The 27,899-nt window shown below is 42.2% G+C and overlaps 1 protein-coding gene across 1 annotated transcript in view; it reads right to left on the minus strand.

The window, feature by feature from the left end:
- Positions 1-17,910: 17,910 nt before the first annotated feature.
- Positions 17,911-27,899, minus strand: part of LOC134202767 (homeotic protein empty spiracles-like) — a 169,570-nt gene continuing 159,581 nt past the window's right edge. The window contains exon 3 of the mRNA XM_062677756.1: positions 17,911-19,047. Coding sequence (XP_062533740.1) covers positions 18,745-19,047 — 303 coding nt within the window. The 3' untranslated portion in view covers positions 17,911-18,744. The remainder of the gene's footprint in view (positions 19,048-27,899) is intronic.

Raw genomic sequence — 27,899 nt, forward strand, 5'->3', positions numbered from 1 at the left:
GCTCATGCGCATGTATTGCGCTTTGCTCCAGTCGAGACAAGTGCGGCCGGCGCCGTAATTGACTTTAGATATTTGAGCTCCCGAAAAGTGTACATTGATAATGGGTAGCTTGTCCCAAGCCCCATTTATTGTGCTCTCTGTACAGTTTCGCAAGTTCTAGTCAATCACAGAGTAGCATCTACGAATTGTGCGGTCATAATGCTCATGCTTATGCTCAGAATCGGATCATACTTGCCAGGATTCACTATATTACTATAACAGAGCTTATCATTCATTTGTTGCGACGCATATTTTTTGGTTATTATTATACCTATGGTGAAGGTATAACTCTATAAAATATTGTTTGTTAAGGATCATTGACTAACTCCTTAGTCATTATGAGAAAAGGTTCAGAAGAAAAATGTTGGTTTATGAGGAACTGTACAAAACGACCATTTTTGGACGTTCCAGATTTGCGGAAATGCCGTTTGGTTGCCACCTGCGGTCATTGCAGAGTAAGAGCTGTGAATTAATTCTAAGATCACCGGCGGACGGTAAGGCGGACGGTAAGTAGATCAGGCGAATGAACCACGAGTTGCATCAGCTGAAAACCATCCATCGTTCACACCGCGAAAATCATACGACTAGAATGGGCCGGGCACGCTGCCAGAATGTCGGTTAGTAATCCGGTAAAAATGGTTCTGGACAATGATACGACGGGCACAAGGTAGGGGTGGTGCACAGCGAACAAGGTGGATCGATCAGGTGGAGTACGATTTACGGATTTCGTCGATTTACGATTTCACCGTCGGAAATTATTTAAAAAATGCGCTGCTCTACGTCAAACTTTCCACAATGGCAATTTTAACAGACGTTCCGAATTATCCGGAAGGCCGTCAGGTGACCAACTGCGGTTATAGCTGAGTAAGAACTATGTATGAACTCTAAGGTATTGCTTAGACAAAATTGCGCTGCTGTAGGACGAAGTCTCCAAAATAACAATTTTTACGAATGTTCCGGGTTTTCTGGAAGGCCACCTGATGGCCATCTACGGGCATAGATGAGTGAAAACTGAGAATTAACTCCAAGGTTATTATCAGAAATGTAGATTTATTCGCTCCGGAATAAACACGAAAATTCTTCGGAGGTCTGCTTCGCATTCACAAAATGTACTCTACAGAATCCTACGGCAACATGCCTCGGAGTTCTACTCGCTCCGGAATGAACAAAAATTGCTCGGACATGTGCTCTGTATTCGCAAAGTGTGGTCCTCTATAGAAAACCTGGACGTAGTCCTACGTAAACATGCCTCGGATTTCCACTCGCTCCGGAATCAACAAAAAATGCCTCGGAGTCCTTCACATTCGCAAAGTGTACTCCTCTATAGAATACACAGCCGAAGTCCTATGTCTACGGTACGAACACAAAATGTCTTTGAATCCTGCTTCGCATTTGCAAAGTGGTCACAGACGTAGTTCGACGTCAACATGCCTCGGAGTTCTAATCGCATTCACAAAATAAAATGCCTCGGAGACCTGCTCGCTCCGGAATAAACAAAAAAAAAATGCCTCGGAAACCTGCTCGTTCCGGAATAAACAAAAAAGTGCCTCGGAGACCTGCTCGCTCCGGAATAAAAAAATGCCTCGAAACCTGCTCGCTCCGGAATAAACAAAAAATGCCTCGGAAACCTGCTCGTTCCGGAATAATTATTCTATCCTCAGGAGACCTGCTCGCTCCGGGATCATGTTTTATTAAACACTCGAAGACCTGCTCGCTTCGGTATTTTTTTCTATGATCGCTCGCTCCGAAATCCACAACATGAGAGCATACTTACCATTTAGTAACTAGCACATTAATGGATGTGGCAAGCACCATTTTCATGCGCTAGTTACAAATATAAAACCAAACACTACCGACTGCGACATGTCGTATTCCAGCCGAAAACGGCTGAATGGAATCCGCCGTTGAAGAGCGGTGCGACTGTTCGTTTTAAAATTCGACAACAAACTGACGGTGCAATCTTCGTCGTTGCTACTCAACCCGATGGCGCTACCAACACCATCTCACACTGCGCAATCATGCACAGATTCTTTCACGATAGAGATCAGTATTAGTGCATATGCAAAATTGAGAGTTCGAATCAAGTCTAATGTAAAACTTGCCACATTGCACTATGGTCCAGGATACAGATTTACGCGGAAAGATGAATTTTACGCCAAAACTATATTTTTTAGAAAAAACTGTTGTTCTACAAAATTGTTCGAAATAGTAAGGCCATCACTATGGTTCTACCAAAAATAGGGTGGCCCATCATATAAAAAATTAGAAAATATTTTTTATTTCTCAGAATATTGACATGTTATGTTCTACAAAGTTGTAGCGCAGCTCATTCCAATTAATTTTGCTAAAAACTTTTTGTAGCTCTTAAGTTGGCTGATTTAGAGCAATTTTACCTAATTGGATTAGGGTGTACCTCAAAAAACAGTATTTTGATCTAATTTTTTGTTTCAGGTTACTCGAAAAAGTCGTCTTCAGGTGACTTTTAGAGCACAAAAAAATGCAAATTTTGATGGGTAAATATGCACAATATCTTTTTCCGATCAAAAGTTATAATCATTTTCCTGTCAAAATTACATTTTTTTCATAAGTTGATATCTCCGGTTAGGGCAGACCAAAAAAATATGTTTATACGGCATCTAAAAGAGAAATTAATATTCTTCATTATGTCAAAAAATTGGGGATATGTTATTTTTTATCTCAAGTTTCACCAATTTTACTAAAATCATGTTTAAAAAAAAAATGAAATAACTCGACAACGGAAGAAGATACAGACGATATTCTTATGGCAAAACACGCGTTTTAAAAAGCCCCAAAAGTCTTCAGAAGGTGACATTCTTGAAAAATAAAAAATAAAATTAGCAGATTATAAATATTGTTTTGTTGACGGACACCCTAATCCTGGTTAGTAAAATCGCTCTAAACAAGTGAGCTTAAGAGCTACAAAAAAAGTTTATATAGCAAAGTTGATTGGAAAAAGCTGCGTTACAATTTTGTAGAACATTTTATGTCAATATTCTGCAAAAAAATGGCCCATCCTATTTTTCGATAACTCTATAATATAGGCCCAAGTATTCAGAACAACTTTGTAGAACAAATTTTGTTTCTTAAAAGTATGCTTCAGACCGAAAATGCATCTTTTCTCGTAAATCTAGCAATACGATGATAATGATAAATAAAATAAAAAGTGTTAGAGCTGTAGATTTTTTATTTTTCATTTCTCACGAATGTCATCTTCTGAAGACTTTTGGGGCTTTTCATAACGCGTGTTTTGCTATAAGAATATCGTCTGTATCTTTTTCCGTTGTCGAGTTATATTCATTTATTTGAAAAAACATGGTTTTAGTAAAATTGGTAAAACTTGAGATAAAAAAATAACATATCCCCAATATTTTGACATAATAAAGAATATTAATTTATCTTTCAAATGCCGTGTAAATATATTTTTTTGGTCTGCCCTAACCGGAGATATCAACTTATGAAAAATGTAGTTTTGACAGATAAACGATTATAACTTTTGATCGTCAAAAGATATTGTGCATATTTACGCATCAAGAGTTGCATTTTCTGAGCTCTAAAAGTCACCTGAAGACGACTTTTCGAGAAATCTAAAACAAAAAATTAGATCAAAAATACAGTTTTTTGAGGTACACCTAATCCAATTAGGTAAAATTGCTCTAAATCAGCCAACTTAAGAGCTACAGAAAAGTTTTTAGCAAAATTGATTGGAATAAGCTACGCTAAAACTTTGTAGAACATAACATGTCAATATTCCAAGAAATAAAAAATATTTTCTAATTTTTTTATATGATGGGCCACCCTATTTTTTGTAAAACCATAATGATGGCCTTACTATTTCGAACAATTTTGTAGAACAACAGTTTCTAAAAAATATAGATTTGGCGTAAAATTCATCTTTCCGCGTAAATCTGTATCCTGGACCATAGTGCATTGTACGGTAAATTGGGGCACGCGAAATATGTGATTTCACGATTGGTATATTTGATTGCTTATGTTTAATGTACTATCCGCAATAGCAGAATCAATTCATAGTCTAGAATCACTTATACAAACTAAAATCATTAGCCGCTTACTCTGAATACTACAACTTGGTGACGGGCGAAATTCTTTGTCGGTGGCAGCCCATGCGCTCCTTTCAGGGAGACGCTGCAAAACAATGTATTAGAATGGATGACGTCTATCGTGTTCCAGCGGCAAATCATAAACTGGCTGACAGCGGCATCAGTAGCAGTGAAGTGGAAATTCATTTCAAAATTTTGATTTGCTGCGTGCGTGGTACGAAAACTCCTTTCCTTTTTGAGTGGGGCAGGGGCTGGGCGGGACAGGGGCCCTGAAAAGGGCCGTTTTAAGTGGAGCTAAGTCCTCGTTCATTCACTAGGAGCTGACTTACTTGATGACGAATTTGGAACCCTCCGAGACGGCGGGCTTGGCCTCTATGGACACGAGACCTGGAGGATGCTCGGGGAGGACAAATGCGCACTTGGTGTTTTCGAAAGGAAAGTGCTGCGTACCATCTATGGTAGGGTGCAGATGGCGAACGGTACGTGGCGGAGGCGAATGAACCACAAGTTGCATGAGCTGCTGGGTGAACTATCCATCGTTTAAACCTCGAAAATCGGACGACTGCGGTGGGCCGGACACGTAGCCAGAATGTCGGACAGTAACACGGTGAAAATGGGTTTCGACAACGATCAGACGGGCACAAGAAGGCGAAGTGCGCAGCGGTCAATGTTGATCGATCAGGTGAAAGATGTCTTGCGGACCCTCCGTGGACTGCGTGGTTGGCGACGTGTAGCCATGGACCGTGCCGAATGGAGAAGACTCTTAGTCGGCCTTAGTCTGAATAAATAATATAATAACATCGGCAATACAGAAAATTTTACCAGGAAACAGGTCGTCTTTGCTGCGAAACGATTTGATGCTTGCAAGAAAAGTTATTAAGGGAATACTGCATCGTGGGAAATTTAATTGAGAATAAAATAAAGAAAATAATATCAACTTCATAACTTTGCTTCCAAACGACAAATCGCTTCGCAACAACAACTGCCTTTCAGCTTAAAAAGTATTCTATATAGTCAATATATTGATTATATATTAATAGTTCATGGGCCACCTCACGGAACGGTATTTTACTTAAGGGTCGATTTTCACAGTAATTTCCATACAAAGTTTAAATGACGTGTGCACAATCAAATTACATCCAAATTTATTAAAAATTTAAGGGGATTATTAAAATGGCAAATGCAATAGTTTAAGCACCGGGGGCAAAAAAGTCAAAATTTAAATCACTCTAATACACAGCACATATTTCGAAATGAACAAATTGATATAAAATTTGCGAAAAAGGATCCACGTGTCTTGGAGGGACTCGAACCCTCACCCTCGTACTAGATAGGTTTGATAACCCCTACACAACAAGACCACTTTAAAGGTCCCGTTTGTAGAAAACCATCAGAATCTGAGTACCAAAACTCTTCTTTCAAATTGAATGTCTTTCGGATGGTTGCTTTGTCCAATCGTCACATGCGCTTTACTGTTGTATATCCACAGTCAAGCAAGCTCATATTGTTTATTATTGAGAACTTCACACACTATGCCCAGCACTATGAAGCCGGTTTGCGGTACGTTGATAGTGCCACATCTTTGGTGGAAGGTAACCGCTCGATGTAACCCTTTTTTCCATTTTTCTATCCTGTCCAGTCCAGCCGATATCTTGCAGCGCTACGACGTCGAAGTTGCGGAGAATTCATCGTAGATTATCCTGTCGCAACCTGCGAAACCCAGCGATTCGCAGTTCCATGTTCCAAGCTTCCAATCTAGATCCTTTATTCGTTACCTAGGTCGTTGCCGATTGTCGAGTAATATTATCTTCTATGTTGTTTGTTAATGGGTGCTTTTAAAGGCGGCTTCTTGGGCCTGCGCAAACCTCCTGTCTCGTCGGAAAGCTTTCGTGTCAGGTCTGTTTAGCGTCCCACCTAATAACAGGACTTGGGCTTGTGCGCTTCGAGCGGCTCACGGTCGCTTTGGCGGAGCCTGCTTGCGGATACATGCAGCTTTTTATAAAAGTCTAACAGAGCCAAATGTCAAACACCAGCACATCCTAAAGATGGCATCACATCCAAAGGCAGGCATTACAACTTGCAGATAGCCTGGGGAGGGATTGTCAAGCCCTTGGACATAGTCCATGCTGCCTGATTTCATGAATCTATTAATAATTAAAGCTTACGGCAAATGACTCATTACGATAGCATATAGTCTGAAAGATATCAAAACACTTTGCTGGACCGTCTACAAAAAAGTTATAAAGCTTCGCAGATTGATTGTTCGAACCATATGGAAGAAAATAACGTTTCTGCTAGCACTACCGGGCAACCCATATGGTTGTTTGTAGGCAAACATTTGTTGCCGTTTATTTATTTATCATCAGACTAAGGCCGGAGTGGCCTGTGCTGCATATAAAAGACTTCTCCATTCAGCTCGGTTCAAGGCTGCACTTCGCCAACCACGCAGTCTGCGGAGGGTCCGCAAGTCGTCCTCCACCTGATCGATCCACCTTGCCCGCTGCGCACCTCGCCTTCTTGTTCCCGTCGGATCGTTGTCGAGAACCATTTTCACCGGATTACTGTCCGACATTCTGGCTACGTACCCGGCCCACCGCAGTCTTCCGATTTTCGCGGTGTGAACGATGGATGGTTCTCCCAACAGCTGATGCAATTCGTGGTTCATTCGCCTCCTCCACGTACCGTCCGCCATCTGCACACCACCATAGATGGTACGCAACACTTTCCTTTCGAAAACTCCCAGTGCGCGTTGGTCCTCCACGAGCATCGTCCAGGTCTCGTGTCCGTAGAGAACTACCGGTCTTATAAGCGTTTTGTAGATAGTCAGTTTGGTACGGCGGCGAACTCTATTCGATCGGAGCGTCTTGCTGAGTCCAAAGTACGTACGATTTCCAGCCACTATGCGTCTCCGAATTTCTCTGCTGGTATCGTTATCGGCGGTCACCAGTGAGCCCAAGTACACGAATTCTTCAACCACCTCGATTTCGTCACCACCGATAGAAACTCGTGGTGGGTGGCTCACATTGACCTCTCTTGAGCCTCTTCCTATCATGTACTTCGTCTTCGACGTGTTGATGACTAGTCCAATCCGTTTAGCTTCGCTTTTCAGTCTGATGTAGGCTTCCTCCATCCTCTCAAAGTTACGTACCATGATATCAATGTCGTCGGCGAAACCAAATAACTGGACGGACTTCGTAAAAATCGTACCACTCGTGTCAATCCCTGCCCTTCGTATTACTCCCTCCAAAGCGATGTTGAATAGCAGACACGAAAGACCATCACCTTGCCGTAACCCTCTACGCGTTTCGAAGGGACTCGAGAATGCCCCTGAAACTCGAACTACGCACAGCACCCGATCCATCGTCGCCTTGATCAACCGTATCTGTTTATCCGGAAATCCGTTTTCGTGCATTAGCTGCCATAGCTGGTCCCGATCGATTGTATCATATGCGGCTTTGAAGTCGATAAATAGATGATGTGTGGGCACGTTGTATTCGCGGCATTTCTGCAATACCTGACGTATGGCGAACACCTGGTCTGTGGTAGAGCGTTCACCCATAAATCCCGCCTGGTACTGCCCCACGAACTCTCTTACAATTGGTGTTAGTCGACGGCATAAAATTTGGGAGAGTACCTTGTAGGCGGCGTTCAGCAATGTGATTGCGCGGTAGTTGCTACAATCCAGCTTATCACCCTTTTTGTAGATGGGACACACGACACCTTCCATCCACTCCTGCGGCAGAACCTCATCCTCCCAAACCTTGGTAATCACCCAGTGCAGCGCTCTAGCCAGTGCTTCACCACCGTGTTTAAACAGTTCTCCTGGTAGTTGGTCAACTCCAGGGGCTTTGTTGTTTTTCAGCCGGCCGATCTCCTCCTGGATTTCCTGGAGATTCGGAGCCGGAAGTCGCATGTCCTGCGCGCGTGCTCCTAGGTTCATTACCATACCGCCACCGTTGTCTGCCATATCTCCATTCAGGTGCTCTTCGTAGTGCTGCCGCCACCTTTGGATCACCTCACGCTCGTTCGTAAGAAGGTTCCCGTTTATGTCCTTACACATATCGGGCTGTGGCACGTGGCCCTTACGTGAACGGTTCAACTTCTCATAGAACTTTCATGCGTTATTAGCGCGGTACAGTTCCTCCGTCTCTTCACGGTCTCGATCTTCCTGCTGACGCTTTTTCCTCCGGAAAATCGAGTTTTGTCTGTTCCGCGCCCGTTTGTATCGTTCCTCGTTCGCCCTCGTGCGGTGTTGCAGCAATCTCGCCCATGCTGCATTCTTCTCCTCAACTAACTGCTCACATTCGCCGTCATACCAGTCGTTTCTCTGATCCGGAGCCACCGTGCCAAGTGCAGCGGTTGCGGTGCTTCCAATGGCGGATCGAATATCTCTCCAGCCATCTTCAAGAGATGCTGCGCCTAACTGCTCTTGCATTGGGAGTGCCACTTCCAGCTGCCGCGATTAGTCTTAGACTAGTCTACCGTCTTGTAGCCGCCCAATGTTAAGCCGCGGCGGACGATTGCGATGCGTGTTGGACACCGTCGAGAGTTTTGAGTGCAGACATACTGCAACAAATTAGTGGTCGGATTCAATATTCGCACTGCGGTAAGTGCGTACGTTCGTGATGTTGGAGAAGAATTTACCGTCGATTAGAACGTGGTTGATTTGGTTTTCCGTTTCTTGATTAGGTGATTTCCATGTGGCCTTGTGGATATTCTTGCGGGGGAAGAAAGTGCTTCGGACTACTATTCCGTGGGAGGCTACAAAGTTTATGCATCGTTGGCCGTTGTCATTCGATACAGTGTGCAGACTATCCGGTCCGATGACCGGTCTACACATTTCCTCCTTCCCTACATTTGCGTTCATGTCACAGATGACGATTTTTACGTCCCGCAGTGGGCATCCATCGTATGTCTGCTCCAGCTGCGCATAGAACGCTTCTTTCTCTTCGTCGGGTCTCCTTCGTTTGGGCTGTGCACGTTGATGATGCTATAGTTGAAGAAACGGCCTTTTATCCTCAGCTTGCACATCCTTGCGTTGATTGGCTGCCACCCAATCACGCGTTGGCGCATCTTGCCCAGCACTATGAAGCCGGTTCCCAGCTCGTTGGTGGTGCCACAGCTTTGGTAGAAGGTAGCCGCTCGATGCCCGCTTTTCCACACTTTCTGTCCTGTCCAGCAGATTTCCTGCAGCGCTACGACATCGAAGTTGCGGGGATGTAATTCATCGTAGATTATCCTGTCACAACCTGCGAAGCCTAGCGACTTGCAGTTGCATGTTCCAAGCTTCCAATCGTGGTCCTTTATTCGTCGCCTAGGTCGTTGCCGATTGTATCGAGTCGTATTATCTTCTATGTCGTTCGTAATAGTTGTTTTTAAAGGCGGCTTATTGAGCCTGCGCAAACCTCCTGTCTTGTCGGAGGGCCGTCGTGTCAGGGCTGTTCCAATACACTGTGAAAATGTGTGCCTGGAACATTGTGTTCAGCGTCCCACCCCTTGGACTAACATCATCTTCAATGTATAAGAACTGGTGACCCAAATATAAGCAATACCAGCGCCGGCCGTGTCCGAATGCAGGTCAATTAGGGAATAGGTAGGAAATTGTTGACGTGATACTCGCTTTGATAGAAGCCGACGAGTCATCTGCACTTCCACGAGAAATCACTGGGATGTTGGATATATGGGGGAGGGAGTGTGGCAGGGTTCGTTTTGGTAAACGGTATGCCGTGTATAGCGTGTAGTTTGATCGATGAAAACAAAACTTATATTTTTATTAAAGGCCGCACAAAGCAGAACAAATTTTCGGTGATCGGCTGATCGTTCTGCTTTCCGCACAAAGCAGAACAAAACTGTGATGACCGGCCGATCGTTCTGCTTACTGAAGAAAATATGTCTGGACGCGTCGCTTAATAATGACGTCACATGTTTTATGGGGAGAGGAGGGCAACTATTTTTTTGACGGTACATATTCTAGGCATACAAGAAAGCATTAAGGGGATTAGAAATCTCAAAAAGTACCGGACGGCATATTTGAATCGCCCCTGACGTTCGGACTTAACAAAAATCATTAATTAAAGACAAATGTCAGCTAGGTATTTGAAAGCCCTGAAATTAGATAAAAACATGGGAAGACAAATTATTATCGTTGCTACATGGTGACTCATTTAGCTCTCCGTGATATTATTCACTGATAAAACCGTTCGTCTCGTCAAAGTTTTAAAAGTTAATTAGGTTATTAGATTCAGACATATTTAAACATAGTTTCATTTTTAGAAACTACACTTTTTGTTACTGTAAAAGATTTATAATGATCAAAAAGAGATGAATAAATTTTGATTTATTATTTGCTAACGAAACTAAATAGAGTTAAATCAGCAAAAATATCTAGTTATACACAATATATTCATACAAAGCAAATGATTTGTAAGTAGTAAAAATAATAAAAATATAAGTTCAATTAAAATCTTATTTTTTTAGTTTTATTTAATGATCAATCGAAACTAGCCAAGAAGCACATGTAACCACTATTGAATATGAAAAATAAATTAAAGGTTACATAATGGTTGGATCCTAAACGCTTGAAACATTTCAAGTCACGGTAGTGTAAATTTGTGTGATTTTTCAGTCATATTGAAACTATTTGCTAAAAGCTTTCAAGCAGTTACAAAGTCATTTGGTTGTAACCATAACATTGAACTGTCATAAGTACTTAAGTCACAATAAAGTTCTCAATAAGTTACGGAAAGACAATCGGATTGGTAGTTGCCAAGTAGCAAAAGCACAACAACAATTTTATGATATCCAAAGAAACCGAACCTCTATCCTAGTTTTCAAAACTATGCTAACGCCATTGATAACTGGTAATGAATTGTAGTTTCGAGCCAGACATACTGCACATGCCAACTTTGTTGTACATATAATATTCACTAATTTGGAAAGGCATTCGAAAATTGAAATAAAACGCGAATTATTCAAAAACATTTCCATTTGCCATTTCCAGATACTGACAAACGTCAAACGAAGCGAGTTACCCTGAAACATTACTAACTATGAAAGTGGATTACAGTGTAACTTTAATTCACAGTCACATCATAGTTGTGAAAAAGGTCCAGTTACTAGTAACTAATTTTCACGGACGTAATAGTTGCAATGTAACCTGTTCACGATTCATCAAAATGATGGGTTACTTGTAACTCGTATGTAACGGATCTGTATAGTTCGATTTATGTGATCAACACTGCATGTAAAAGAATTTTGCCAATGTTGAAAATCGTGGTATACTAAAAAGTTTTATGTTCACTTTGAAAAATTAATGTTGGTATTGCATCTGTCTACTGCCTATTTGAGAGTACATGTTGCAACAAAGTTATATAGCAAAATAACACATTCTGATACAAATCTGTTAATTTCTGTTGTTTTTTTTGTCCTTTCCTTTTTTGTAACTAGGAAATCAACCCTGCTGTCTCGAGCAAGTCCAGATACATACAACTAGTGGACAACAAAAAAAAAAACTCTCAACAATATGCCATGAAAGGTGTTTCCAAAGAAGATAGTGCTTAGTATCTGCTTCTCTCAAGTGTTGAAACACAAGGCACGGTGTATAAGAAAATCCCACAACTTCTTTTGCCCTTAGGTGATAATTTTTGTATCACCTTGTCTAGTTTTGTAGGAAATATGAAATAGCCAATCAAAATATATAATAATGCAATTAATTGCAATAAAAATATAAAATTCAAGTCCTCACTCACTCACCTTTTTATATTCCATGTAGTTACTTACCACTTACTAACAATGACTTACTATCCATAAGGTTCATATAATTATAACTCCTGACAAAGACTTGAAGGCTGTATCCGGACGTTGATTTGCTGAGCATCATGGTGGATCTACGAGATGAGGTTATTCTTGCGGGACAGAGTGCTTCCATCGCCGGATCTACAACCGCCGCCGCCACAGCTCCTTCTCTTCATCGTCATCGTAGTCGCTTGATAGTTGGATCGTTGAATGATCTTGAACTTGTTAACTGGCAAGGATGGATGCAGCCTCCAAACGACATTCTTCTGAATTACAACCATTACGCCTATCGTAATCGTATAACTTGATTTTGTATTTTCTCCGAAAACCAGAAACAAAAATGACGCTTGAAAAAATTTTTGTGTCCGATTTCTTTCACGTCCTACTGTGATCTCCCCAAAGTTAATTTTCTAACTCAGATATCAAAATGACGTCATGCGATGATTTCTAGCATACTATTTTGACATGTGACATGGGACACCGCGGCTCTACTGTGTTGTTAAGAAATAAAACTCCTGATAAATATAAAATATCTCTTAATATGCAAAATTTCCAGTAACGCAAGGAAATTTATGAAAACTCATATGTGGATATGTACGTTATGTGGAAGATATTGATTTGGAGAATGTATTGGAGGTAACCACTTTCCCTTCGATGGGACTCGAACCCATGACCCTACAGTACGCTAGACTGGTGCTTTAACCAACTAAGCTACGAAGGACCTCCGTCGGCCTGCACAACCTAGCGGCTACTGAACGAGCTCGAGATTCCCAAATTGGACGCATAGTCAAGTCACTCACAATTCATTTCTCAAGCCAATACTTCCACATGTGTATAGTACACGTCCACATTAGAGGAGCCTGAGTATTTAGAATGTCTGGCAGGCTATACACATTCTTCATCAGCAACTGTACTGATCAAGTGAACGTGTACGTGTACTATACACATGTGGAAGTATTGGATTGAGAAAAGATATACGAGTGCAGAAATGGTAACTTAGCTTAGAAACCTCGCAGTTATTAACTGTGGAAGTTTACAATGTTGTGAAAACTCATATGTGAATAAGTCGAGTCAAGTACGAGACACTGAAGACGACCTTACTGTTGAGGTCGAAATACGTATCTGTCAAGGTTCAATTAAGTGGTGGAATTAAATGGGATTGTACAAACCTATGGTTGTTTGTGGGCAAAAACCTGTTGTCTTCTTGTCCCTATTATTACGCTAAGAAATGATGAGTATGAATGAGCATGAGCATGATAACCGTGCATTTCGTAGTTGCTACTCCGTGATCGACCAGAACAATCGCAATTGCCAATGGATGGAAGGAAGCATGGGATTTGCACTCCAACCTCAATGTGCACAGTCCGAGAGCTCTAGTATTTTTGGAAGGTCGATAACGGCGCTGGCCACGTCCTCACGGTCTTCGGGGATGGGAAGCAATTGATGATGCAGTCACTCGCCCACTGCAAGCCGAGAACACCTCTGGACTCGCCATGAATTCCTGCGGAATTTACTGATTATGGATCGACTGTACGTTTTAATTTAATTTATTGAACGGCTACTCAGTCTTGCACTTATTACAACGAGTTTTTTATTTACCCGACGTGTCGAAACGGGGTAAAGTAAAGTTTTATGGCAGAGGTTCGCCTTGGTTAACGTGATAGTAGTAATGAAAGGGCGGTGTAGTATTCTAATTGGATGCCGAAACGAACTTTTCGCTAGAACTAATCAAGTTGTAGTTATAGAGATAGAAGATAGAAACGGTATGAAAGCCATTTCTAGTTGTAGCGATTGCTAGAACATGAGAAATATATGAAAAGGTTCAAAGTAGGTTAATGGAACGGGCCTGGGATTGAACACACGACCTGCTGCGTATGAGGCAGAAGCGGTAGCCATATGACCACCAAACCCTGCCTATTATTACGCTAAGAAATGATTACGAATAACTCCAATTAGCATCCCAGCACTATAAGATCAATAATTTCGAAATACAGTCATACCTCGATATAAGGCAACTCGATTTTTTTTTCGTTACGTAATATCGAGTTACGTTATATCGAAGCAAAAAAAAACATTTTTTTTTTTATTGGTAAAAAGCTGAGTATAGTTCCCGAAAACCAAAATAAAATACGCTGGTCATCTTACAGGTATATTTTTCCTTTCTTTTGTATTTTTTGTTAGCCCTTTTTGGAATAAAAAATTATCATTTTGGATTTAATTTATTTGGCTTTCAGTATTACTGCACGCAACTTTCATCAAAAAAAGGACTTAAAAGGTGAACGATCTCCATTAAGGAAAGTTTGTCACATAGGGTGGATTGAGTAATAGTGGACTTTTTATGCGGAACTACATGTTTAAAGTATAAAAAAAGCATTTTCCTATGAAATTCCTCGGCAGAAACTGATATATATTCCGACGTTATGTTTCCACTCATTTTTAATGCCATGAAATATAAAAACGTTCAATCAAAAACAACTTGTAGTAATGTGATTATTTACTTTGCGTTGAAATATTCGCTAAAAAAAATAGTAAAATGGTTCTACGCCATATTTTCAGTGTTAAGCCATTTTGCTCTGCAAGTGCGTTAAACACCATTCATCTACCATTTACCCCATCAATCAATTCAGTTATTGAACCTATGCCATATAACCGAATTATCTGATACAGGTGATTGAAATCATGCGATAATTGACTGATTGTGATAAAAAATGTGTTTGAAAATAGGACTCAAATCAATAGTTGACTATAGAAAATTGTTGGATATCAATGGTGATTCTACATCTTAGATGAATTTGCAAACATTGATGACAAAATCAAGGAAATACGTAGGAAAAAGGTCGAGATTGTTTCAGTGACGGTCTCGTTTTACCAAATTATGACAAGTATGCCAATTTAGATATGGAGAAAACAAAGACCTAGTCCTACGTCAAAATGCCATAATTACATGGCATTCTAGAACTTATTGGCACACATGGTCACTCACAGAACCTCATAGATACTTAAAGCGACGTGCTACTGAACAATTATGGGTATTCGCAGAGTTCAATACTTTCAATTTTATTATTTTAAAAAATCTCATATCATTCATCGGTACCCATGACTACTCAAGGTCGCTCATGGAAACTCATGGAAATTTTTGTTTGCACTTTTAGGAGCTTGTTGGTACTTGTTGCAAATTATTGGCATTCAGAAGCACTCATGTGTTCTAATCGATACAGTCGTTGGTAAATCTACACCACGAGCACTCACGGCCACTAATAGGTACTCACTGGCACTGACTTTTAATCGTGGAGACTCGTTTGTTGTAATGTGCACTCATGAACATTCACAGAACTCATAATTTTCAAGTTTATGATTTTAAAAAAAAGTTACGTTATATCGAGGATAACGCGATGCGAAAAGCGAGAAAGTAACCAATCAGACCATCTAACTAATTCATTTATATCAATTCATAAAGAAATATCCATAGAATTCAGAATAAAAAATTTACAACTTTGTTTCTCAAAATTAATAGATTTCAAATCGAGAATATATTGCACACAACCTTTTGATGCAATGGATCTTTTGATATAAAACAAATCTATTTCAACAGCAAAAGTTGCTCCAACCAAAACCTTTCTTTTAAAATATGTCTAATTTGCAGGCTTCGGAATTCTCACTCATATGAATAAAAACCTGCGATTAATCCATTAAGCCGGAGTATGATTTTTTATGTTCTCCTACGAGGAAGTATTCTCACACAACATTTTAATCCGGATAGAATGGAGGGTGATAAAATCGCGAGCGCCGACTAGCCGGATAATTTAATTTTAATCCATAAATTTTCCTTCTCGTCGCCTCATCAGATAAATTTTACAAGCATATTTACAAAAATATGGAACCGCAACGGGATTCGAACCCAGAACAATTTCAAAATGTTTTAATTTTTCGCACCATCGCTTGTGCCGGAGTTTATCGCGATAAAATGCATGGTGGAGTGATCAGTTGTTGCGTGAGTGAGTGAGAAATCCGAACCCTGCAAATTTGTAAATTTAAATTTTTCTAACCTAGACAAATAACTTGAATAAAATTCGTTCGTGTTTTCTTGACCAACTCTCTTTAGACTGCTCCCTAATATACGAGATACGACCCGATTGATTTTAATTCCAAATTTGAATAAAACAAGAACAATTTACGTGTGTTTGGTCACTACAACATTCCGGTGTTAAAATCACATCACAAGAAGCATTTTTACAAACATACACTAGCTCCACATTTATTCTGAAATTCATGCAACAACCACTCATTATCAAACTAGAACGATTGATAACTTCTCTAAAGTTGCCATATCATTCCCAAAACGTGCAATTTCCCATAATGCGATCACCTCGTTTCATGAATGAACCAGTTATGTGCTGAATGAGTTCTTTTTTTCCTCCAAAACGTTTCCGGTCATCACAACAGATACACGGCTCCTCTTGGCTGCTGGGAACCAACAACACCTTTTCGTCAATCATACTTCGATCTGCAGCTGAAGCTGAGCCCAACGCTACAATTTGTCTCGATCTTCATTCGGATCGAAAATTTGCCGGACACTTGGAATTACTGCAATGACTAGGTGCTGTTGCTGTTTCGGTGCCGTATAATTTTCGATCTTTGATAAATCTAATTATAATAAAGGATTAGGAAATTTAATAATAACCCGTTCAATTAGCTACGAAGATTAACATTAAACATTTCAAATTAGACGTCATTAAGTGTAATTTGCTGTTTATATTGGCTGAATGACTCTCTCTACTCTACACACTGCTGCGGTGGGACTGGTGCCGACTGGCTGGGCTGCTGCCCCTAATCTCGCGTGTTCTCACCCGTTTCTTGGTCGGGGTTTCTTCAAGCATAAAGTGAGACCGAAAATTTTCGACCGACTCGCGAGCACAGTGGTTTCTGTCGAAAAATCAATACATATTTTAAAATGGTAGAAATGGTATTTTTTGTGCAACTCCAGAAAGAAACTTTTGATAAAGAAAATGTTGCTAGAATGCACTTGCCCATTAACAAACAACAATCATCTCTTACTAACATTCCTACCCTTAATAATTCCCATCGATGAACCAATGCTTAAAATTGAAATAAAATATTCCAGACCACTGCGGCGCTTGACCTTCATCGTTGAATCGCGCTAAACAACCAGTTAACGATGCCTCCAAATCTAGGCGCCGGATATTTTTCGACCTGAATGGCGCAGATTGGGCCGGCCAGAGAGCGAAACACCGAGATCGACTCTAATCGTTCCGGACTGGGAGCAACCACGTCCACCGTTGAATATCCCAAATCTTGTGGAGCCCTATAATTATTTCGTTTTTGATTTATATCGATAGTTTCGTGTCCCGGCACATCGCCCGTCGCCGTCGGATGTCTGCCGGCTGCAGACGCTGGCGACCTTGCTCTCGCGCACTCGGATTGGAATGATGAGAAAATCGTTGGACCAGTGAAGATTGAGATCGAACGCGAGAGAACCAACGGCCAAAAGTGTGGAAATGAGTTGGTGCCTGCATGTTTCGATTATAGATGTTTATCTACGATTAGAACAGAATTACCTAAATTATCTGGCGCTGCGACTGGTAACGTGGATTAGCTGCCGTTTTGCTTCGCAGTCTGTGGACCACAAATTGAGGGTACGGAGCTTCAGCTTGATTGGCTAGCTGATGGTAATAATTTAGTGATAATTATCAATCGCTCTATTAGTGCGTATGTGATTGGATTGAACCTTGGCTGTGAGAATATTTTCAATGTTTTGCTTTTAGTGACGAAATTTGCTCCACAATTACCACACACAGCAAAGATGAAAAATTAAAAATTCCACGCTGTTACAAATTTCGCTGTTACAATCAGTTCAACTGATTGAAAGTATACTCGTTTGTGGTCGTAATATTCTATATTGCAACATAACTGATCCCCAAAATCAAAAGGCATTTCTTTCTTTAATAAAATAAGACAAAGCAGGAGTTTCATTGCTTTTCACAATATTTATGAGTTTAATTTCATTAAATTTTACGATACTAACCAAAAACTCCCCATGACTAAACCGTCTCCTAAAGACATCAGCGCCGTTTCAATATATCTCACTGGAAACAGTTTGCTACTATAATTGACAGTCTGCCTTCGTACTGACATTCAGTAGCATAAATCAACCTCCATTTACTACGCAAAACCAATTATCGACCAATTATTCACTTGCTATTCAATTTATTTAATTGATTCCTGGTTATTGTATTCGACATGATCTTTTAAGGATAGCTTAATTATTCGCACACCGGCTACTAACTGGTATGTACAGTGAACTATTTACAGAAACTATTTTCCTTGCCTATTCAATGTCCTTGTGTTGCGTTAACGAATGCGACTCTGGTTGACAAATAAATAATAAATAATCTACGGTTTCTTTCTGGTTTAGTTCGAAGTCTAATTTCAGTGCAGTGCACTGTTTGATCAACCGCTTAGTTTGGCACTCCGTTTTCCCAGTCACTTCTTCCCAATTAACAAGTGTGTTGCGAGGCCCGTACCTGCTACCCTGAAAAACTTCCAATAGTTCGGACGCCAAACACAAATTTTAATGACGTCAACGCCTAAACCCAAATCCGAATTTTCACAGTTAAAACGATTGTGACCCCGAATGCATGCCTCATAAAACATTGCAACTGTTGTTCACACGGTTTGGCACCAGCAATTTCTTCAATGCCCTTCCTTCCCAAGCCTTATGTTAGGAACTATTGATCTGTGTGACATGTACCTGAATCTCTAACTCCCGTTACTCAAGAACGATCATCCGAAGCAACCGTTCTCGAACCGAATCTCATGTCCGGTGCTGCTGCGCCAGATGAGAATGCAGTGAAAACTGATGATGTTGTTGTTGCTGATGGTGGTGATGTTGCTGCTGCTGTTGCTGCTGCATAAGCTCCTGTTCCTCGTCGCTGGGACAATCGTCCATTTCCATATCGATTAGCTCCTCGTCATCCTCGTCGTCGTCGTAGGCGGCACCGGGACTCGATGAACGATTACAATTGCCAGCACTGCCGTTACCGTCACCCGATTTTACATCCTCTTCCTGCTGCATCCGTTTGTGCTTCGTTCGACGGTTTTGGAACCACACCTTGACCTGGTGATGAGATGGAAAAAGTGATCGTTTATAACAACGGTTCTCCACCTTTTTCTTGAGAGGTACTCCTTCACAGATGTGAATTTATTGAGGTACCCCCTATTTTTGGCTGTAAATGAAAATAAATGTAACTCATAAGATCGGGGTCAGGGTTCAGCGAAACCGCGCCATGCGCCTTTTTGGCCGACTTTCATTCGTACATTTGTTGTTGGATATCCTCAGTTATAGGGTGGAAGGATATCCAATAAGATTTGTATTCAATTGGATCTACTACAGGAAAGCTTATGTTAGAAAATGGGTAATTTTTCATTGGCGTTTGGTGTGTTTTGGCTGAACATCAACCATATGAAAAATGGAACTGAAAATCAACAGTATATATGACTCTCCATAAAACTGGCTTCCGAGTCTCTTGAGAGGAGGCTTCCGAGCCTCTTGAAAGGAGGCTTCCGAGCCTCTTGAAAGGAGGCTTCCGGGCCTCTTGAAAGGAGGCTTCCGGGCCTCTTGAACAGAGTCTTACGGGCCTCTTGAAAGGAAGCTTCCGGGCCTCTTGAAAAAAGTCTTACGGGCCTCTTGAAAGGAGGCTTCCGGGCCTCTTGGAAAGACGCTTCCGGGCCTCTTGAGAGGAGGCTTCCGGGCCTCTTGAAATGAGGCTTCCGCGCCTTTTGAGAGGAGGGTTCCGGGCCTCTTGAAAGGAGGTTTCCGGGCCTCTTGAAAGGAGGCTTCCGGGCCTCTTGAAAGGAGGCTTCCGGGCCTCTTGAAAGGAGGCTTCCGGGCCTCTTGAAAGGAGGCTTCCGGGCCTCTTGAAAGGAGTCTTACGGGCCTCTTGAAGGGAAGCTTCCGGGCCTCTTGAAAGGAGGCTTACGGGCCTCTTGAAAGGAGGCTTCCGGGCCTCTTGAAAGGAGGCTTCTGGCCTCTTGAAAGGAGGCTTCTGGCCTCTTGAAAGGAGGCTCTGGGCCTCTTGAAAGGAGGCTTCTGGGCCTCTTGAAAGGAGGCTTCCGGGCCTCTTGAAAGGAGGCTTCTGGCCTCTTGAAAGGAGGCTTCCGGGCCTCTTGAAAGGAGGCTTCCGGGCCTCTTGAAAGGAGGCTTCTGGCCTCTTGAAAGGAGGCTTCTGGCCTCTTGAAAGGAGGCTTCTGGCCTCTTGAAAGGAGGCTTCTGGCCTCTTGAAAGGAGGCTTCCGGGCCTCTTGAAAGGAGGCTTCCTGGCCTCTTGAAAGGAGGCTCTGAGCTTCTTGAAAGGAGGCTACTGGGCCTCTTGAAATGTGGCTTCTGGGCCTCTTGAAAGGAGGCTTCTGGGCCTCTTGAAAGGAGGCTTCTGAGCCTCTTGATAAAAGGATTCTGAGCCTCTTGAAAGGAGGCTTCTGAGCCTCTTGAGAAGAGGCATCTGAGCCTCTTGAAAGGAGGCCTGAGCCTCTTGAAAGGAGGCTTCTGAGCCTCTTGAAAGGAGGCTTCCTGAGCCTCTTGAAAGGAGGCCTGAGCCTCTTGAAAGGAGGCTTCGAGCCTCTTGAAAGGAGGCTTCTGAGCTCTTGAAAGGAGGCTCTGGAGCCTCTTGAAAGGAGGCTTCTGAGCCTCTTGAAAGGAGGCTTCTGAGCCTCTTGAAAGGAGGCTTCTGAGCCTCTTGAAAGGAGGCTTCTGAGCCTCTTGAAAGGAGGCTTCTGAGCCTCTTGAAAGGAGGCTTCTGAGCCTCTTGAAAGGAGGCTTCCTGAGCCTCTTGAAAGGAGGCTTCTGAGCCTCTTGAAAGGAGGCTCTGAGCCTCTTGAAAGGAGGCTTCTGAGCCTCTTGAAAGGAGGCTTCTGAGCCTCTTGAAAGGAGGCTTCCGAGCCTCTTGAAAGGAGGCTCTGAGCCTCTTGAAAGGAGGCTTCCTGAGCCTCTTGAAAGGAGGCCTGAGCCTCTTGAAAGGAGGCTTGAGCCTCTTGAAAGGAGGCTTCTGAGCCTCTTGAAAGGAGGCTTCTGAGCCTCTTGAAAGGAGGCTTGAGCCTCTTGAAAGGAGGCTTCTGAGCCTCTTGAAAGGAGGCTTCTGAGCCTCTTGAAAGGAGGCTTCTGAGCCTCTTGAAAGGAGGCTTGAGCCTCTTGAAAGGAGGCTTGAGCCTCTTGAAAGGAGGCTTCTGAGCTCTTGAAAGGAGGCTTGAGCCTCTTGAAAGGAGGCTTCTGAGCCTCTTGAAAGGAGGCTTCTGAGCCTCTTGAAAGGAGGCTTCTGAGCCTCTTGAAAGGAGGCTCTGAGCCTCTTGAAAGGAGGCTTCTGAGCCTCTTGAAAGGAGGCTTCCGAGCCTCTTGAAAGGAGGCTTCTGAGCCTCTTGAAAGGAGGCTTCTGAGCCTCTTGAAAGGAGGCTTCTGAGCCTCTTGAAAGGAGGCTTCTGAGCCTCTTGAAAGGAGGCTTCCTGAGCCTCTTGAAAGGAGGCTTCTGAGCCTCTTGAAAGGAGGCCTGAGCTCTTGAAAGGAGGCTTCCTGAGCCTCTTGAAAGGAGGCTTCTGGAGCTCTTGAAAGGAGGCTTCTGAGCCTCTTGAAAGGAGGCCTGAGCCTCTTGAAAGGAGGCTTCTGAGCCTCTTGAAAGGAGGCTTCTGAGCCTCTTGAAAGGAGGCTTCTGAGCCTCTTGAAAGGAGGCTTCTGAGCCTCTTGAAAGGAGGCTCTGAGCTCTCTTGAAAGGAGGCTCTGAGCCTCTTGAAAGGAGGCTTCTGAGCCTCTTGAAAGGAGGCTTCTGAGCCTCTTGAAAGGAGGCTTCTGAGCCTCTTGAAAGGAGGCTTCTGAGCCTCTTGAAAGGAGGCTTCTGAGCCTCTTGAAAGGAGGCTTCTGAGCCTCTTGAAAGGAGGCTCTGGCCTCTTGAAAGGAGGCTTCTGAGCCTCTTGAAAGGAGGCTTGAGCCTCTTGAAAGGAGGCTTCCTGAGCCTCTTGAAAGGAGGCTTCTGAGCCTCTTGAAAGGAGGCTTCTGAGCCTCTTGAAAGGAGGCTTCTGAGCCTCTTGAAAGGAGGCTTCCTGAGCCTCTTGAAAGGAGGCTTCTGAGCCTCTTGAAAGGAGGCTTCCTGAGCCTCTTGAAAGGAGGCTTCTGAGCCTCTTGAAATGAGGCTTCTGAGCCTCTTGAAAGGAGGCTTGAGCCTCTTGAAAGGAGGCTTCTGAGCCTCTTGAAAGGAGGCTTCTGAGCCTCTTGAAAGGAGGCTTCTGAGCCTCTTGAAAGGAGGCTTCCTGAGCCTCTTGAAAGGAGGCTTCTGAGCCTCTTGAAAGGAGGCTCTGAGCCTCTTGAAAGGAGGCTCTGAGCCTCTTGAAAGGAGGCTCTGAGCCTCTTGAAAGGAGGCTTCTGAGCTCTTGAAAGGAGGCTTCTGAGCCTCTTGAAAGGAGGCTCTGAGCCTCTTGAAAGGAGGCTTCCTGAGCCTCTTGAAAGGAGGCTTCTGAGCCTCTTGAAAGGAGGCCTGAGCCTCTTGAAAGGAGGCTTCCTGAGCCTCTTGAAAGGAGGCTTCTGAGCCTCTTGAAAGGAGGCTTCTGAGCTCTCTTGAAATGAGGCTTCTGAGCCTCTTGAAAGGAGGCTTCTGGAGCCTCTTGAAAGAAGGCTTCTGAGCCTCTTGAAAGGAGGCTTCCGAGCCTCTTGAAAGGGAGGCTTCCGAGCCTCTTGAAAGGAGGCTTCTGAGCCTCTTGAAAGGAGGCTTCCTGAGCCTCTTGAAAGGAGGCCTGAGCCTCTTGAAAGGAGGCTTCCTGAGCCTCTTGAAAGGAGGCTTCTGAGCCTCTTGAAAGGAGGCTTCTGAGCCTCTTGAAAGGAGGCTTCCGAGCTCTTGAAAGGAGGCTTCTGAGCCTCTTGAAAGGAGGCTTCCTGAGCCTCTTGAAAGGAAGCTTCCGAGCCTCTTGGAAGGAGGCTTCCGAGCCTCTTGGAAGGAGGCTTCCGAGCCTCTTGAAAGGAAGCTTCCGTGCCTTTCGACAGGAGACTTCCGAGCCTCTTGTAAAGAGGCTTTGAAGCCTCTTGAAAGGAAGCTTCTGAGCCCCTTGAAAGTAGGCTTCTGAGCCCCTTGAAAGTAGGCTTCTGAGCCCCTTGAAAGGAGGCTTCCGAGCCTCCTGAAAGGAGGCTCCCGAACCTTTTAAAAGGAGGCATCCGAACCTTTTAAAAGGAGGCATCCGAGCTTTTTGAAAGGAAGATTCCCAACTTTTTGAAAGAAGGCTTCCGGGCCTCTTGAAAGGAAGTTTCCGGGCTTCTTGAATGGAGGTATCCGAATCACTTGAAAAGAGGTTTCCGAGCTTCTTGAAGTAAACAAATTATACATATCTCGGTACTTATTCAAAAGTGACGTATGTGTTTTGTAAACAAGATTCAAACGTCGATTTGTCCGATCTGATGGCACTCCCACGCAAATCAATACCACCAACAGGCAGCCGAAGCCTCCCCATCTATCTATGGTGATGGTTTGCGGAGGGCAATCAGATCGGACAAATCGACGTCTGAATCTTTGTTTACAAAATCACATACGTCCTTTGAATAAGTACCTGAGATATATCAAAACTTTATAAATAATTTGTAATATATCCGCAATTAAGCATTTCTGTCTGAGGTACCCCCTGGACCCGGCGAAGGTACCCACAGGGGTACATGTACCCCAGGTTGAGAACCGCTGGTTTATAGAATAAAAATACTTTGCAGTTATAAATGGAGACATTTCAAAATAAGATCATAAGAGTTAGAAAACATTTCACGATGATTCAAAATTGGTAATGAACTAATGAAAAGGATCTTTATTTCAATTTTATTTAATCTATTTAGTGAAAAATAAATATTTCTGACGGATTATTTAAAGTTGAGAGGCCAAGTCGAACGAATACGCAATTCAAGAGAAAACAGTACCATAAAGGGTTAAAGACGTAGATACCAGATTGAAAAATGAAAATATGTATTACTTTATTTCGGGTATTGATCTCACTAATAAAGCAAAATCAGTATTTTATTTAAAGTAATTTTTCAGGTAATTCAAACAACCATGCTGAACAAACCTTTTACAATCCAATATATTATAAGTGATGAAATCACCAAAATTCATACTTTAATGAAGATGGCCATGTCTCTTTGGCGCTTTTATAGCAACCATCACGTACATCCTATGCCTCAGTCTCAGTGCTGTGGCAGTGCGGTTTGCCCGGAAAGCACCCGGCGAAAAAGCTAATTTGCTTGCAAAGATTGGCAGATTGAGCTCCGCGAACGGGCGCTAAATCAAATAATGGAAAATTGTGTGGCGTAATATTTTTATTACTGGTTCCTGACTGCGGAACAGTCGAGTGGCGTTCTCGGCGCTCGTTTAGCCGTTCGCCTAGATCGGGCAGGGAGATTTTGCATAAACAGAAGGGAAATTTGCCGTGCATGCGCGGTACGATCCTTTACGAAGTCCTTCTACCTGTGTTGCCATATTCTTTAGCGGCGAGCTTAACTGTAAAAGAAAACCAAAATCCGAAAGTTGGCAACATTTCCATCGATGAATGTGTCGTCCCGATTCTCAACATACTGCAATTTTCCTAAATCGAGTTCCATCACGTAGCACAACCACTTGAGCGAAAAAAGGCAGTAAAATATGCGACAAAATATAAATCGTTACACCATGTTGTGCGGTGTTCCAACTAACGACAGCAAGCCTAGGCTGCCGGGGAGAGGGAAAATAAAGTGTTGGCACTTTGTCGAGCAAATATTCGATGATGGTGGAAAGCGTTTTGCGACGAGTAATAAGGATTATATGCTTCACTAGGGGTGCGGTGTTGGAACTGCTTTTTTTCGTTCGCTAGTAGAACTCGAGCACAAATTGAAGAGGGGTGGTTCATGAAGTGATGGCCCTAAATCTCGACCCTAGTCGCTGGGAAGGGAGAACGCTGTTCTGCTTTATTCGGTAGCGGTTATACCGGTGACAGTTAATAAAAAGCGTATCAATTTTCGTAACGAATTTATTCATGAGATTTATAACGAGGTAATTGTTGGAAACGGGAGAGAGCATACATTTATTCAAGGGGAAAGGACATCCATTATGAGAAATATATGACAGATAATTATTAGATAGCGTTTGCAGCAAAACATAGAATAATTCTGAAATATCTAAAAAAGTTGAATACGAAGTCTTTTTTGAACCGTAGAAGCATAAGTATTATAATATTGTAATATTTTTCAGGGAAGATTGTTCGGTATCTCAAACAAATAATTTAAAGGATTTTTTTTGATTACTATCCATACGAATTTTTTTTGGAAATTCCACGGGAAATTATTTAAACAGGCGAAGGATAACTACCCTTCACGGCCGAAAATAATTGGGCGGAAAGCTATTTGACCGGATAACACGTTAAGCCGAATGAACTTTGTTGAGCCGACATACAATCGAACTTGTAAAATGGCCAAAAAAAGCCGTTTGCGCTAACATGACGTTTGGCCGAAAAGGTCTTCAGGCCGAATATTCCGTGTGGTTGAAATGGTCATTTGATAGAAATGACCATTTGGCCGAACGGGTCATACGTCCAAATGTAAATTGCTGAACGGCGAATGCAGTAATATTCCGATTTTATCACCCCCTGGTGAATTACACATTTTGGCTGAATGACATATTCCGCAAGATGAGTTTGTACGGCCAAATGATATATTCGTTTAAACACCTTTTGAACTTCTGGCATTTGAGCAGAATGGTCGTTCGGACGAAAGTCATTCGGTGAAAAGACACTCGTACGGAAGACACTTAGCCGCACGTCAGGTCAACCTGAAAGCCATCTAGTCGAATTCCGAAACGGTTACAAGGTCTAAAATGGATTAACCGAATATGTAGTTTGGCCGAAGGAGACTCTTGGCAGAACTGGATATTTGGTAGAAAAAGTTGTTTACCCTAACAGTGCATTTGGCCAAAAATGCACGCTAGGCCAAATCGAAAAGGGCTGTTTTGTTGAAAATATCATTTGACAAAAGGACATTTTTGTCATATGACCTATTCGACTTAATGACCTTTTTTTTTGCAAAATGATCATGAATTCGAAAGCAAGATTCTTTAACAAATGCTAGACCAGATTAGAGAATATACTGCTGGCTGGAGTACTCGTCGCAATGGTTTGCGACTCGATATTGTTACGCTGCGACTCTGGGGGATAAAATATTAGCAAGAGAAAAGTTCCACAGTACGCAACCTGATTACTTTCTGGAAGAATCATGGCACAGTTCTTCTATCAGTTGGCCAATCCAGCAGACCTGTTCAACTAGAGATCAGAAAACCGAAATTGGGAATGAGCCATCCATCCACTACCGGGCGATGCTACTTTTGGTCAGAATCATTGAGGCTTTCAGATCGGTACGATGCTGTGAAGATAAACGGATTGTGCCTAAATTGTCTATCAGCCGGTCATCTAGTACGCTAGATTATCTAGCAAGAGATCCTAGCGTTTTTGCGGAAAGCGACACAACACGCTGCTTCATCCGTCGAACGATTGGTGCAACACAAAGAAACTCCGTTTCACACACGACACGACGACCCCCAAGTGACTATCAAATATTCAATAGTTAGCATAATAGACACGAAACTAAAACTAAATACAGCATGCCACACACTCCGAGTCACACCACCCATAGTTGTCAGTACCCCTGCACCCAGTCAACATTTTGGAACCTATAGCTCTCGATATAGGTTATAATATAAGAACCAACTTAATCGCCTATATACGTACCAAAGTGGAGGCGATATAGGTACATACGAGTTTTATTTTACGGTTTTTCCCGACATCATAAGAACAGTATTACGATTAAACATCAAAATATATAAAATACAAATTATCCAACCAGCACCAAGTCTCGAACATACTATCTTTAGAATTGTGGGCGAATACTATACCAGCACACCATACTGCACATCTTGAAGTGAATCGGAATTTCGTCCAATTTAAACTACACAACTAATATATTTACAACTGCTTAAAACTTCTACAAGCCAGACTGAAGTGGTTGCGATTATATTACGATTCACATAGACATTCATTCGCATAGATATAGGATATTGCAAGGAATATTATTACGAGTCATATTATCACGAGTCATTACGTCATTACGAGTTTTTATTCACACATTTACGATTGATTTTCACTTTTCACTATTTCCACTTCACCACAAAATTATCGTATACGATGCATTCAATACAACATTTTTCGACAATAATCTGACAAAGTTTGATATGGGTGAAATAAATATGTTAGTTAACATAGTGTGATTGTTATCCGTTCATCTGATGAGCGAAAATAGATAAGTTCACAGGTTCAAGTTCATTCAGAAAATTTCTTCATTGGGCAGAAAAAAAATCTTGTTCAGCCTGCCTGCTTAAGTCGATCAAACATGGCTACCAAAAAACCATGTCAAAGTGATTATGACGCAAGTTTATTGCGTTTATCAGTTGAAAAAGCGCAGGAGGGGAAGAGTAGTGTGCCATGGCAAATATCGGAAGTGTAAATTTTTCGCTCCGTCATTTTTTCTGGGTTTCAACTTCCCGAATTCGTTGATTCCCATTTCAAAATTAACTTAAATATGACATCTTTCTATGTATATGGAAGTAAAATTAAATAAATTTACATGTGACAGTGAAGTGCTCGAAACGAAAATTGTGTCAGTTGTCAACAAAGAGCTATTTCCCTGCAAGCTTTGTAAGTGTGTCAATTTGTGAAAAAACGTATTTTCAGCTTGTGTACCCGGAAATTAGGTAAGTTTTCGAAATATTCACGTATTCTGTGCATTGGATCGAACGCTGGAATAAATTCACAATATGTTACGTCACTTCTGGATTTGAGTTCAATGTCCTGAGATGGAAAAAGATCGGTGTCATCATTTCCTGAGCGTCTTATTTGTCATCCTACATGGTTGTAAATCCACTAACAGATTCTGACCAAGAGA

Source organism: Armigeres subalbatus, unplaced genomic scaffold (genome assembly GCF_024139115.2).
Source record: "Armigeres subalbatus isolate Guangzhou_Male unplaced genomic scaffold, GZ_Asu_2 Contig141, whole genome shotgun sequence".
Lineage (NCBI taxonomy): Eukaryota > Metazoa > Arthropoda > Insecta > Diptera > Culicidae > Armigeres > Armigeres subalbatus.